The sequence below is a fragment of the Chrysemys picta genome, chromosome 19, assembly GCF_011386835.1.
Source record: "Chrysemys picta bellii isolate R12L10 chromosome 19, ASM1138683v2, whole genome shotgun sequence".
Taxonomy (NCBI): domain Eukaryota; kingdom Metazoa; phylum Chordata; order Testudines; family Emydidae; genus Chrysemys; species Chrysemys picta.
Window position 1 is genome coordinate 6366511 of NC_088809.1, and position 12694 is coordinate 6379204.

The window sequence follows — 12694 nt, forward strand, 5'->3', positions numbered from 1 at the left end:
CTGATCCATGATTGGGGCTCCTAGGTGTTATGGTAATACATAAATAATGTGCTCACACAGTAGCCCATGTTGCTGAGATATGGTCCTACAACCTACATAAGGTTTGATGGCTTCATCGCCAGAGTCAAAGACACAAATAGCATAGAAAAAAAGTTCAACCCAACACATTTTCCATACACAGAAACACTATTTCCTGGAAACTGGGTTTACTTAAATAGGGAATTTACATTTGGCTAATAAAGAAAACAAATATATGTTTGTATGTCTTGTACAGCATTGAGCACATGCATGTTAAACAATAATATTCACAAGTCAATATAGTTCCCATCTTTCAAAATTTCTCCACTCTTTCATGCTGAACTTTATTTTCTTTACTCATGAACTTTACTCAAGAGTTACCGTATGGAGAACATTCAATTTCAGCAAATATGAAGAACTGTAAAGGGCCAAAGAACGTACATCCAAGTGACCAAGGTCCACCTACTCTAGGCTCCCAGCTTCTCAACCATCGTCTTTCTTGGGGAGAGGCCCACATCTCTCCCCCTGCTGACCAAGGTTTTCCCTGGCTGCATGGTTCCCAGTCTACATTGTGGTATCTCTAGCAAGCCAGACTGCCTAAACAAGCCAGCATCCTGTATTTTGCTTTCTCTCCAAAGGCTACGAACAGCATAATTGTTCACAGCTATAAATTGCCACACAGCTCTTTGTAAGCAAGAACTTTTATTCTTAATGTGAAAGCATTCCAGAGAAAACGTATTAAAAACAATAAAAACATACATGTACACTAAAAAGCTTACCAGAGGTCACCAAAACTCCAACCTTGGGCTCTGGTAGATGTCAGTTCTTCCAACCCTTCCACAAGGATTGGGGGGGCCCCCACCTTAGGCAGAAGGTCGTGTCCATTTGCTGGATCAGAACAAAGGCACTGAGTCAGTTTAAACTCAGGCTCTTTATCCAAAAGTTTTCTCTGTCTGTTGGTCTCTGGAGAAACCAGGATACGCAAACCTCCCCTAGAGATGGTACTTCTGTAGGTGGGAGGGTTTAACAACATGGCTGATATACCTTAATCACCACTCACTGTCTTGAGTACCTGCTGTAGTAGCCCTCTCCCATGGTGTACAACAGTGGTTTTCAAACTGCTGGTTGCGACCCAGTATTGGGTCGCGGAATGGAAGGCACTGGGTGGGTCACAGCAGCTCTGGTCAGCACCGCCGACTGGACTGTTAAAAATCCCGTCAGCGGTGCTGCCTGGTTAAGGCAGGCTAGTTCCTATCTGTTCTGACACTGCACTCTGCCCTGGAAGCAGCCAGCAGCAGGTCCAGCTCCTAGGTGGGGTGGCTACGGAGCTCCGCATACTGCCTCCGCCCCGAGCACCAGCTCAGCACTCCCACTGACTGGGTCCCGGCCAATGGCATCTGGGGTGGGGCGGTGCCCGCAGGCGAGAGCCGCTTGCGCACCACCGCGTAGGAGCCGGACCTGCTGCTGGCCGCTTCCAGGGTGCAGTGTGGGCCGCGGTGCCAGGACAGGCAGGAAGTCTGCCTTAGCAGCCCCACTGCGCCGCTGACCGGGAGCCACCCGAGGAAAGCCTGTGCCCCAACCCCATGCCCTACCCCCCGGCCCCAGCCCTGAGCCCCCCCAAACCCAGAGCCCCTTCCTGCACCTCAAACCCTTCATCCCTGGCCCACCCCAGAGCCTGCACCCCAGCCCAGAGCCCTGACCCCCTACCATACCCCAAACCCCTGCCCCAGCCCAGAGCCCCCTCCCACACCCTGAACCCCTCATTCCTGGCCCAACCCTGCAGCCCTCACCCCAACCCTCTGCCCCAGTCCTGAGCCCCTTCCACACCCCAAACCCCTAATCCCCAACTCCATTGGGTCACAGGCATCAACACTTTTCTTCAATTAGGTTGCCAGAAAAAAAAATTGAAAACCACTGGTGTACAATACAATCACACATACACCATTCGTTTAAACAATGGGCTCCAAGGATACTTAAACTTAATTCAATAAGGTCTCCCAACGATATGCAGGAAATTGTCATATCTGTCATGCCTTATTTTTTATAATCTTTCTCAGTAGACAGCACCTAGTTCTCTTCCAGGGAATCAAACATTAGGCTTAGTTTTTAATCCAAATTTAAAATGGCTTTCTTGGCCTAAAACAGGAGTTTAAATAACGCTTTCTCTGAGCTATTCAGACATAGATCCCTGTCCAGCCACAACAGAATCATGAGGTAAAAAATATGTTAAATTCTGGAAAAAGGTACAAAACAAGTTTCACTTATTACTTCAGACTAATTACAGAGGAACAGAACTAGAACATATGGTAAAAATTTCCAAGCATTTTCTGCACTTTAAACTCCTTTATGTGTTATGGCATATTTAGCTAGCAAAATAAAGGTTTGGTGATGAACCAGAAACTTCATCTTCTGGAACCCACAATAGTAAGGCTTTTTTGTTAAATTACAAACAATTTCTGCCATTGCCTAAAAGATCTACTTTTTATTTTAACAACCCAGTCCACTTTCCTCTAAGCAGTAAGCTTTAATATTTATTACAGAAAAAAATATATTTAAGGTGTTGAAATTTGATTTTGTTGAATTTGTGTCGTATAAATGGAGGAAGTCAAGCATAAACTAGAAAATCTATGAATCACTTTCCAAAACCTCCCCCCACCCCAATGTAAAATGATTCAGACCATCAGGATCCCTTCTGATAGTCAACTCTCACTGGGAAATCTGTTCAATCAAGGAAATCTTATTTATACTAGGACACCAATTAGACAGCAGAGGTGTGGCACTAACGAACTTGCAGAAGGTGAGTTATGGTTCTAAAACAGTAATTTATAAGACAATACTTAAATAAAGGAGAAAATCAAATATCTATGCACTCCATTAATAAGGAACATAGAAATATGAAAGAAAAACACACATCCAAAACTGTAAGATAGGGGGAGTTGCAGCACCAAAATATTTAGCATACATAGTGGCCTTGCTAAAATTATTAAGACCAAGTCATTTAACGAATACAGACACCTGCAAATTATGTCTGTATGTACTACTTGTTTATATGTTTAATTAAATTTATCTTGTTCATCTTAATTTCTCTAATTCACTTAATTTCACCTTAGCAAGTAGGTTAGATTTATGGTAGGAGGTATCTTAAAACCTTGTTGCGCCAAAAGGACAAAAATTGCTATACATTTCATAACTTAATTGCAAAACGTAACATTTCACAGATTAGTTTGTAGTAAAACTACTTCTCTAAGCAATATTAAGTTGCATGTCTTGTTCTCTGACAAGTATCTGCATCTGATCTGTCGGAAGGATTGATTCAAAAATTATGCCCATAGATGTCCTGCATAGTAAAAATCTGATCTTAAATCTTTGCCTTCAAAGTGCTTATAACACAATTGCATGAGCATCAGCAATTCTGCAAGCATCTTTAAAAGCCTTTGTACAAATGGAATATACCCTGTGATTGACTCCTCTCGGTAGCAGGCATTGCCTTCTAATCTTGGAAATTGTGCACTCAAACCTTAAAAGGCCAGACAGATTTGTGTATTCTGCCTATTTTTTCCACTGAGGATAAGAGTTTTGCTGACAATATCCCAGTTTACAGAATAGTACAATTGGATGACATTCCTTTGACTCACTCAGTGAGGAAGACATTGTTCTAGCTCCTTTGATTTTCTTAAGAGCCTAGCTTAATACTGAAGTTAACTTGCTCTCCACAAACTGGATTCTTTTATCCACATCATATCAGTCTTCCAGGTCAGATATCATCTTCTTCACATCCTCAGGCATGACTGCATTAGTGGCAAGTGAAGATTACATAAAAATGATTGCAGACTGCACATTTCAGTATGTTTACTGTCCTTAGCTGTAATATCCACCAGACTTGCTGAAAAAATGAACCAGACAAATTATATAAAAGGAAAAAATCCTTTGTAGGAATTGGTAGGATCTATGCATACAGACGGATTTCTATGTATTTTTGCTGACGTAGTCTAAATTTGTTGGAAGATACTTTACATTCCTGAGAGCCAAGAGAGTATAAAAGACAGTTGCAAGAGAGAACACTGTAGATGGCTCAAGAATGTTTGGATGCTTTTAAAAAAAAAAAAATTCAGACACCTTCTTCCTTCCAAGATGCTCCTCAAAGAGTCAGTGAGCAAATGAAAAAGGGCAGCCAGGACCAAGGCAGTATCAGAAGGCTGAGGGCATCAGACAAGTTGGCCAAAAAGACCATCATAAGAAGCCAGCCACCAGTCAGAAGGATACAGAACAGCAGAGAAAACTCTTTTTAACCTGCTCTAGTTCTGAACTCAAAGTCAAAGAATTTTAATCAGAGACAAAAACCATGCACTTTTACAGATATTTGCACTTTCCTTCTGAGACACAACAGCTTTATTCTTAGTCAATACAGCAAATAGTTTCTACCAAAACACAAGAAAATAACTTTGAAATATTTGTCAATGATAACTAAATGTTACTATTAGAGGAAAGAGTAGTACATTATTTGAGAAAATGTTGCTTAGAAGGAAATAGTCTGCATTTTTAAGTTACATTCAACCAAAGCTAGAGTCACATGAGCCTGGTGCAGTTAAAGTTGGAGCCCTGTGGGCCTAATGAACCAATACGATGTTTCTAAAAGTGAAATGGCAGCAGAGCGGGGGGCCAGTCCACTTTTGAGTATTAATATTTTTACATTGGTGTAAACATAAAAAAGCACTCCAATGTTTTTTCTATACGGCTTATAAAAGGCTTACTTGCTACATCAGAAATCTATTCTATAATTTCTCTAACCAACCTACATCAGAATTCTATTCTATAATTTCTCTAACCCACCTACATCAGACTTCATTCTACCACAATCAACCCTACACCACTTACAAAACACCAAAGCTTAAAAACACACCTGCACAAGCCACTTAGCTCTAGCCAATTCTAGCTACAAACTGCTACTGTTTGGTCAGCTTGTAGGGTGGGTTTTTGTATTGTACACGCTTGGCAAATATTTTTGCCTTAAAAGACTTAAAACCACTAAGCCACCCAAGTGGCTGAATATATATAATATTAACATCTGCCTTCCTTTAGAGAGCAACCTAAATATGATAGTTTCTTTCAGTATTCTTGCAGATTAAGCTAAGTCAGCTTTTGAGTTTCACAGTAAAACATTTAAAAATATAAACAGAAGTCAGAGATGCAGGTAATACGTGTTAAAACGACAATAAAATTTGAACTTGTATAATGAAATGGTTTTCAAGTGCAAAACTAGTTTGTAACTCAATTAATTCTAACTTCTGAAATTAATTCTAGTTTTAAGAGTGTGTTTTACAATGTTCCTTGGTTCACATTTCTTTTAAAATGTAAGTAACTTGATACTTTCCATTATTCTTTGTTTACATTTTTTGTTCTCCTTGGTAAATTTGATGAACCACAAATAATCATTCTGCACTGTGTGTTTTTTTAAAAACAAAAAACCATGCAAGTAGCATAATACAGAAATTGGCAAAAAATTGGACTGAATTAAATTTGATGAATTTGTGTTCATAACAGTGAAGGCTGGGAATATATGAAACAGGCAATGGCTCAAGCCAAGTTCTACACACAACTCTGCCAACACATCAGTCCTAAACTACCACACTCTGTGCTATTCCAGTGTTAGGCTCTGGACTTTCCAGACTAAGAAATACTAATTGCTCAGCTGAGATTTACACCCTGTGCAAACCCATTGAATTCAAAGGGTTTAAGCAAATATTATGACTCAGTAAATACAGGATTTTCACTATAACAGACTGGGATAGGTAAGAAGGGGGGGGGGGGGATAAGATATTCTACCAAACTAATCCACTTCATAGAGCAAACATATTCTTATTCTGCTACAAAAGCTGTAAGAAGCCATGTATGTTATCTCAACTGTCAATATTTACAACTACAGCATGGTCCTCAAAGTGAGTAGAGAGGTAAAGAACAATCACACTTACGAAATCTGCTGTAGCAACTTCTTAATAACTTCATCATATCAACCAGAATTTATAAGTTGTATATAGGTTCCCCAAATTCTCACAGGAAACCAGTTAACCGAGAACTGCAACAGTTCCAAAAGGAAGTGATTAAGACATGAGTAAGAATTTTGGAAGAAGTGATGAAAACACTTAACCTATGTTACATAAAGAGTATGAGAATTGGACTAATGTAGTTAAATGGAACCACTATATATTGGGGGAGGAAAGCCTAATATAGAGCAATTTCAGTAAGGAGGAGAAGGCCACAAAAATCTTATCACGGCAAATAAGAAAAGTTAATATTCCCTGATTTTTGCTTTTTATTCCCAGGCTACCCAACCTATGACAGTGTCACCAACTATTTCCATTTCACCGGGTGAGTAAATTAATTTAACCGGCAGAGCCCCAGCCTCATCTTGCTTTACATCTACCGTGTAAGGTTTTCTCACTCCCACCCTAACAAACAGGAAGTCAGATCAATTAGTCTTCAAACAAATCTTTTCCCCGGCATGTCTGAACAGACAAGGAGAAATTCAGAGCCCTCAGAAAACTAGACACCTTTACACATATGGAATAAGTACTCAAATCATTCCCAGCACTATGATTAAAACAGTGAGGAACTGGGTAGGTTAAGAAGCTGTGCCAACCAGATGCAGCAGGCAGTCATGCAAAATGTCTAGGCTTAGGATTCTTATTCTGAAGACTGGTAGCATCAAGAAAGATGTCTTCATATTCTGATTATTAGCCATGCAACTCTACTTCCTCCGGTAAGCCTGAAAATTGGTCAGAGTAATATTTCGGGCTCCAAAAAGGCCATCTATATTCCGAGGTGCAGAAAATAATCAAAACCACAGATGCTGTTGGAGGCCAAAAGGATCTAAATGGGATGGGAAGAGATTAATTGGTTTCCTGATTATTTTATGATCCGATTAAAATCTGACTTTTTGAAGAAGGCGGAGCTTGGATGCCTTATAAATACAGATTCCTTTCTCCAAGGCTACAGAAAACATGGCTACATACTGATGTAATAATATCAATAGGAAAAAACACTGTATTGCCTATTTTGGCGTATAGTTTGAAGAATGCACAAACTAATCCTATTTGGACCAGTTTATATACATATTCAGACTTACCATCTTGATACAGCAATGCCACACTTGACACTAGCCCTAGTTTGAACAGGTGGATAGAAAAAGAGACAGGTTAGCATACTGTATACAACCTTTCCCTGCATCTGTCTTCTTTCTGGTTATCACAATGTTCAAGTGGATAACCAATATATCACTACCAAGAGACAATCCATCTTGTCTTTCATATTGAAGTACTATCCTTAGGTTCTGTACTAGCTGTGATTTCTATCATTAGTGTCCACAATGTGCTAGACACTCTCCACAAACAGAGACAAACATAATCCTGTCCAAGAATAGCCTATATTCTAAAAAAAAACGAGACTACCACTCTGAAACCTATATTCTAAGAAATCCATCAGGTCACTATTGTAGCTACAGCCAAGAGTATTCACTACTGGAAAAGAAAAGAAGGTTTGCCTGGGCAGTTCTAGCCTCTTATAAGATTGAGATGATGCTGATTGATGGAATAAGCATTTTGAGAAACAGGCGACATTTATAACTTCTCCTTTGTTTGTCTGTCTCTGCTGAGCTATTGTGAAGGTGGTTCATTATGTCAGGGTCAGGTAGTTAGTTACCACAGTCAGCACTGTTCCTGGATTCACAGACAGCAGCGGTGGCCAAGAACATTTTTCACTTTCAGCTGGCCAAGAGACAGATACATGCCTCTTCAGTTATCCATGTCTCTGTTATCTACAGTCATGAACTTCAACTGAGGTGAACCTTCAAGGCTACCCATAAGCTTCAACTACAGCAGAATGTGTCTGCATATTTGTAGGCAAGGTGGGCTTGGAAAGCACATTTTCATTATGTATGTATACCACATACTTCACTGACGTCCATTTCACTTCTAGCTCAAATTCAAAGTACTATGGCCTCTGACTTCTTCCAGTCTGTCCTGTTACAATTCCTATATTCAACCATTCACAGTTCATCTGTGTGTCTCAAGAGTAAGACTCAAGCAAGACAGAAGTTTGCAATAGTGGACGCTTGCCTTTGAAATCTGCTCTTGAAGGAAACACGTTTAAGCTTGAGCTTTGCCACATTTTGAGCGTAAGATAAGTCACCTTTGTCCAGGCTTTCCGCTAACTATAATCTGAAATCCCTGGTACTTATTACTAGCAGATTTTTCTCTATCTTTGTGCTTTAAAGTTAACAACTACATTGCTGCAAGTTCAGAGTATACAGTAAATGTCTATGTATTTGGCAAAGTGGAATCACATAAATCAGATACTAACTTTAACAATATGTACAAATAAAAAAATAATATAAATGAATATTGACAGACTACGGAAACTAGCCATCTTCTGTATTTTTTTATACATTTGAGCAATAAGGAAATGGAGAAAAGGCACAGTACAGTTTAACTCAGGGCCCATTTTTCTTAAAGATAATAATTTTCATGTGTGTTAGTCAATGAGAACAAAGATTAAAAAATTATAGTTTCTTAAAAAAAAAATATTTAAATGTTTAAACACTTCTCAAAGTTTAAAAGCACCATGAAAAAACTGATTTGACATTGAAGGCTTGTTCCTATCCTAAAATAATAGAAAATGCACAGGCATACATTGCCATGTAACTTAATAAAACAGATTTGATGAGGTCTTCTTTAATTCTTTGAAACAGTACTATATTATGGTGTGAAAAACATGATGCAACAGGGAATCAAACATCAAAGGATTACAGTACTTTTACAAAATAGTCCACAAACTATTAAGTTGTACTGCTGAAAAAGTGAGTTAAAACCATGAACTTTTCCTTTCACACCTGGGAATGAGTTTCTTATCACCAACTGAGATCTATTTCTAGGAACGTGCCAAATTCATCCACCACGAGCCTCACATTCAACAATTCCCTTTTTACATCTTTACAGTAAAACTGTGTTTGAGCATTGCTGATAATAATCAGCTTCTCCTTCACAAATGCATTTTATTTTGTTCAGAATCATTAAAGCTTATGTGTGTTAGTTATCTAAGGCCTCTTATTACAGTTTTACTTTTGTCTGATTCCAGATATTGGTCGATAATATATTTGTGTATTTTTAATCAGATTTACTTTATACCAAGCCATGTAAAAAGAGACCAAAACATGTTTTTAAAAGGTTTAACTTAATTTAATACGAACTAATTTGAATAGATTTCTGATGTAGCAACTATCATTGTTAAATGCTAAATATAAGCAGTTTAGAGAGAGAGAGAGAGAGAACAACTACCCAGTGGAATTCATAAGTAGTAGTTTAGTTTGCTTGCTAGACTGTACAATGCAAAGCATTTTTCTATCCTCAGTAAAAAACAGAACTTGTTGGAATGTTAACTATTGCTTCCTTCACTTGCAGTTACACTTCTTTCCCCCTTTTTTCCTTTTTTAAAGACATAGGGATCTAATATTTGATGACACAGAAAAGACCAAAATAGCTGTAGTTTGTTAGCTAATTACAAAATTGACAATGTTCCCATAAAGAAAAAGTCCTGCACAAATTTTAAATGTGTGTCTGTGTATTAAATTCTAACAGTAGGTTGCTACTACTTTAACACATTCCATTTTGTGTTTAATATTTTAACTGAATTTAAGATCTACTTAAACCTAACTCTAGTTTAGAGTTCTGTGCAAGAACAAGCTCTGCTTAACAGTTCTGGTAAATGGCTCTCAATACACTATTGCATAGATTCCTAACCTGTGTACCACTTCTCCACTTAATCCCAGACCTTAACAGAAAAGTAAATAAAAGCTCAAATTAGATCGACTGTAGTGGAATGTGGCAGACATTATACACAAGAAACACTACTTAGCAGCTGTATGCAGGAGGGAAGCAGGAGAGTAGCTTCTCCAGTTGAAGTTACAGGGTGAGTTTTGGTCAAACAGAATATTGCCCAAACTGAGGTTCAGCCAGGACACTAACAGGGTAACTCCTCATGCTCTTACAAGTGCAATGGGATTCTGGACGACAAAATTGTCAGGATCTTAATTCTAGACCAGACTTCTTAACCGATACTTAGCAAATCAACAGAAAATTTTAAGACAACAGAACAGCATCTGATGTTTTAGTGAAGTCATCTCATTCTTTAAGCTATATCAAGTTAAAATGTTAGTATGCCGGTTCTCTCTTCTGGGAGCATAGTAGTTCCACTTTCAAAATACTGGAGATGATTATAAGCAAATGTGAACTGGCCTGCTATCTGGGAATTGCTTGTATTTGGGCTGAACAGTCTCAGTTTTTAAGAGGATTTGCTTGTTTATGCATAGTTGCTCAAATTTTTTAACAAACTCTTCCAGGAGGTTACTCAGAATTTCTGAAACAATGTAGTTGAGCAAGCAAGACAGCTGGTCTCAGAACGTGATAAAACCACATTTAAGTAATCTTCAAGAGAGGAGGTGGCCATTTGTACATTAAGAGACATGTCAAAAACTCAAACACTGGAAAGGTCAATTTGTTTGAAAATGGTTTACTTAAAATAAGCAAAAAGAGGAACAAATTAAAAGCTAGCTCCACTCCAACTAGAAGGAACTATAAAGAATTCCCTTTCCAGTAATTTTTCTGATCGGAATGGGAAAGTAACTTTGTGTTCTAATACCAGAAAAAGCTTCAACAGCGGATATTTCAGGGGCACCTGGGTGGTCTGTTATAATATTATAAGTTTTAGAAAATACTTAGCATTTTTCCCATACGTGAAATAAAAAAAAAGAGCCTTCATGTTTTTGGCAAACCTACTTCGTTTTGAGAAAACAAAATGTCTTCCTGAATTTAAATGTATACTATATTATTGACACTATATCATTTTTATTAAAGTTATTTCTTCATGTACATTAGGTTGGATATCCAGCACTGCCTCTTGAACAGATGACAAAGAAAACTTAAAATCTTTTATTCATCCCAAGAGTTTGAAAGTTTGAGAAGGTAAGGACCACAAATCATGAATAAACTCTGCAGTGTATTTGAATATGAGTCTCTAACTATAAATAGCATTTCTAATTCTATTGCTAGCAACCATGACCTTGCTAAGGAAAAAAATGCTTGGGGTAAAGGACTACAAGGTATTAATCAAGAGTCAGTTCTATAATAATGATTGTAACAACGATTACAAAAATTATGTGGTTTAAAACTGTTTTCTCAATTTTCCTTTACTGAAACTGTGGAGTCCTTTTGGATGAGACTTTTAAAAACAAGTTCCTGTCTGCCATATGTAGAACTTAAAAATCCCATGACAATTTTCCTAAGAGTGGGAGTTTGCTTCAGTGTCCTTGACCAAAATTTTCCCTGCCTTCCACTGTTGCACAGCATTCTATATGCTCTTTGTCAGCCTGACTGGGAGGGGTTGCAAGTGCTTTGGAGGATAGGATTCAAATTTAAAATGATCTGGACAAACTAGACTAATGCTCTGAAGCGCTCCACTTAGGAAGGAACAATCAATTGCAAACATACAAGATGGGAAATGACTGCCTAGGAAGGAAGTCGAGTATCAGGGGGTAGCCATGTTAGTCTGTATCTACAAAAAACAACAAGGAGTCCGGTGGCACCTTAAAGACAAACAGATTTATTTGGGCATAAGCTTTTGTGGGTAAAAAACCCCCACTTTTTCTGATGCATGGAGTGAGAATTACAGATGCAGGCATTATTATACTGACACATGAAGAGAAGGGAGTTACCTCACAAGTGGAGAACCAGTGTTGACAGGGCCCTGTGAGGTAACTCCCTTCTCTTCATGTGTCAGTATAATAATGCCTGCATCTGTAATTCTCACTCCATGCATCTGAAGAAGTGAGGGTTTTTTTACCCACGAAAGCTTATGCCCAAATAAATCTGTTAGTCTTTAAGGTGCCACCGGACTCCTTGTTGCATAGGAAGGAGTATTGCAGAAAGGGATCTGGGGGTCATAGTGGATCATAAGCTAAGTATGACTGAACAGTGTAACACTGTTGCAAAAAAAAAAAAAAAAAAAAGCAAACATCATTCTGGGATGTATTAGCAGGAGTGTTGTAAGCAGACATGAGAAGTAATTTTTTCTGCTCTACTCCACGCTGATTAGGCCTCAACTGGAGTATTATGTCCAGTTCTGGGCACCACATTTCAAGAAAAATGTGGACAACTTGGAGAAAGCCCAGAAATAAAAACAATTAAAGATCTATGAGAGAAGATTGAAAAAAAGGGGGTTTGTTTAGTCTGGAAAAGAGAAGCTGAAGAGGGGATATGATAACAGTTTTTAAGTACATATAAAGTTGTTGCAAGGGGGAGGGAGAAAAATTGTTCTCTTTAACATCTGAGGATAGGACAAGAAGCAATGGGTTTAAATTGCAGCAAGTGCAGTTTAGGCTGGACATTAGGAAAAACTTTCTAACCATCAGGGTAGTTAAGCACTGGAATAAATAGCCTAAGGAGGCTGTGAAATCTCCATCACTGGAGACTTTTAAGAGCAGGTTAGACAAACACCTGCCAGGGATGGTCTAAATAAAACTTAGTTCTGCCATGAGTGCAGGGGCCTGGACTAGATGACCTCTGGAGGTCCCTGTCAGTCCTACGATTCTATAATTCTAGGATTCTAAGTGTAGTAAGTCTAAAGTTGC

The 12694-nt window shown here is 38.5% G+C and overlaps 1 protein-coding gene across 19 annotated transcripts in view; it reads right to left on the reverse strand.

The window, feature by feature from the left end:
- Window positions 1-12694, reverse strand: part of BCAS3 (BCAS3 microtubule associated cell migration factor) — a 488284-nt gene that overhangs the window by 446996 nt on the left and 28594 nt on the right. For 11 of the 19 annotated variants that reach the window (XR_010593801.1, XR_010593802.1, XM_065573036.1 and 8 more), the window contains exon 7: window positions 7142-7177. The exons of the other annotated variants lie outside the window; for them this stretch is intronic. Coding sequence is in view for 9 of the 11 variants with exons in the window: in XM_065573036.1 (XP_065429108.1) it covers window positions 7142-7177 (36 nt within the window). In the remaining 2 variants the exon portion in view is untranslated. The remainder of the gene's footprint in view (window positions 1-7141; window positions 7178-12694) is intronic. 19 annotated transcript variants of the gene reach the window in all.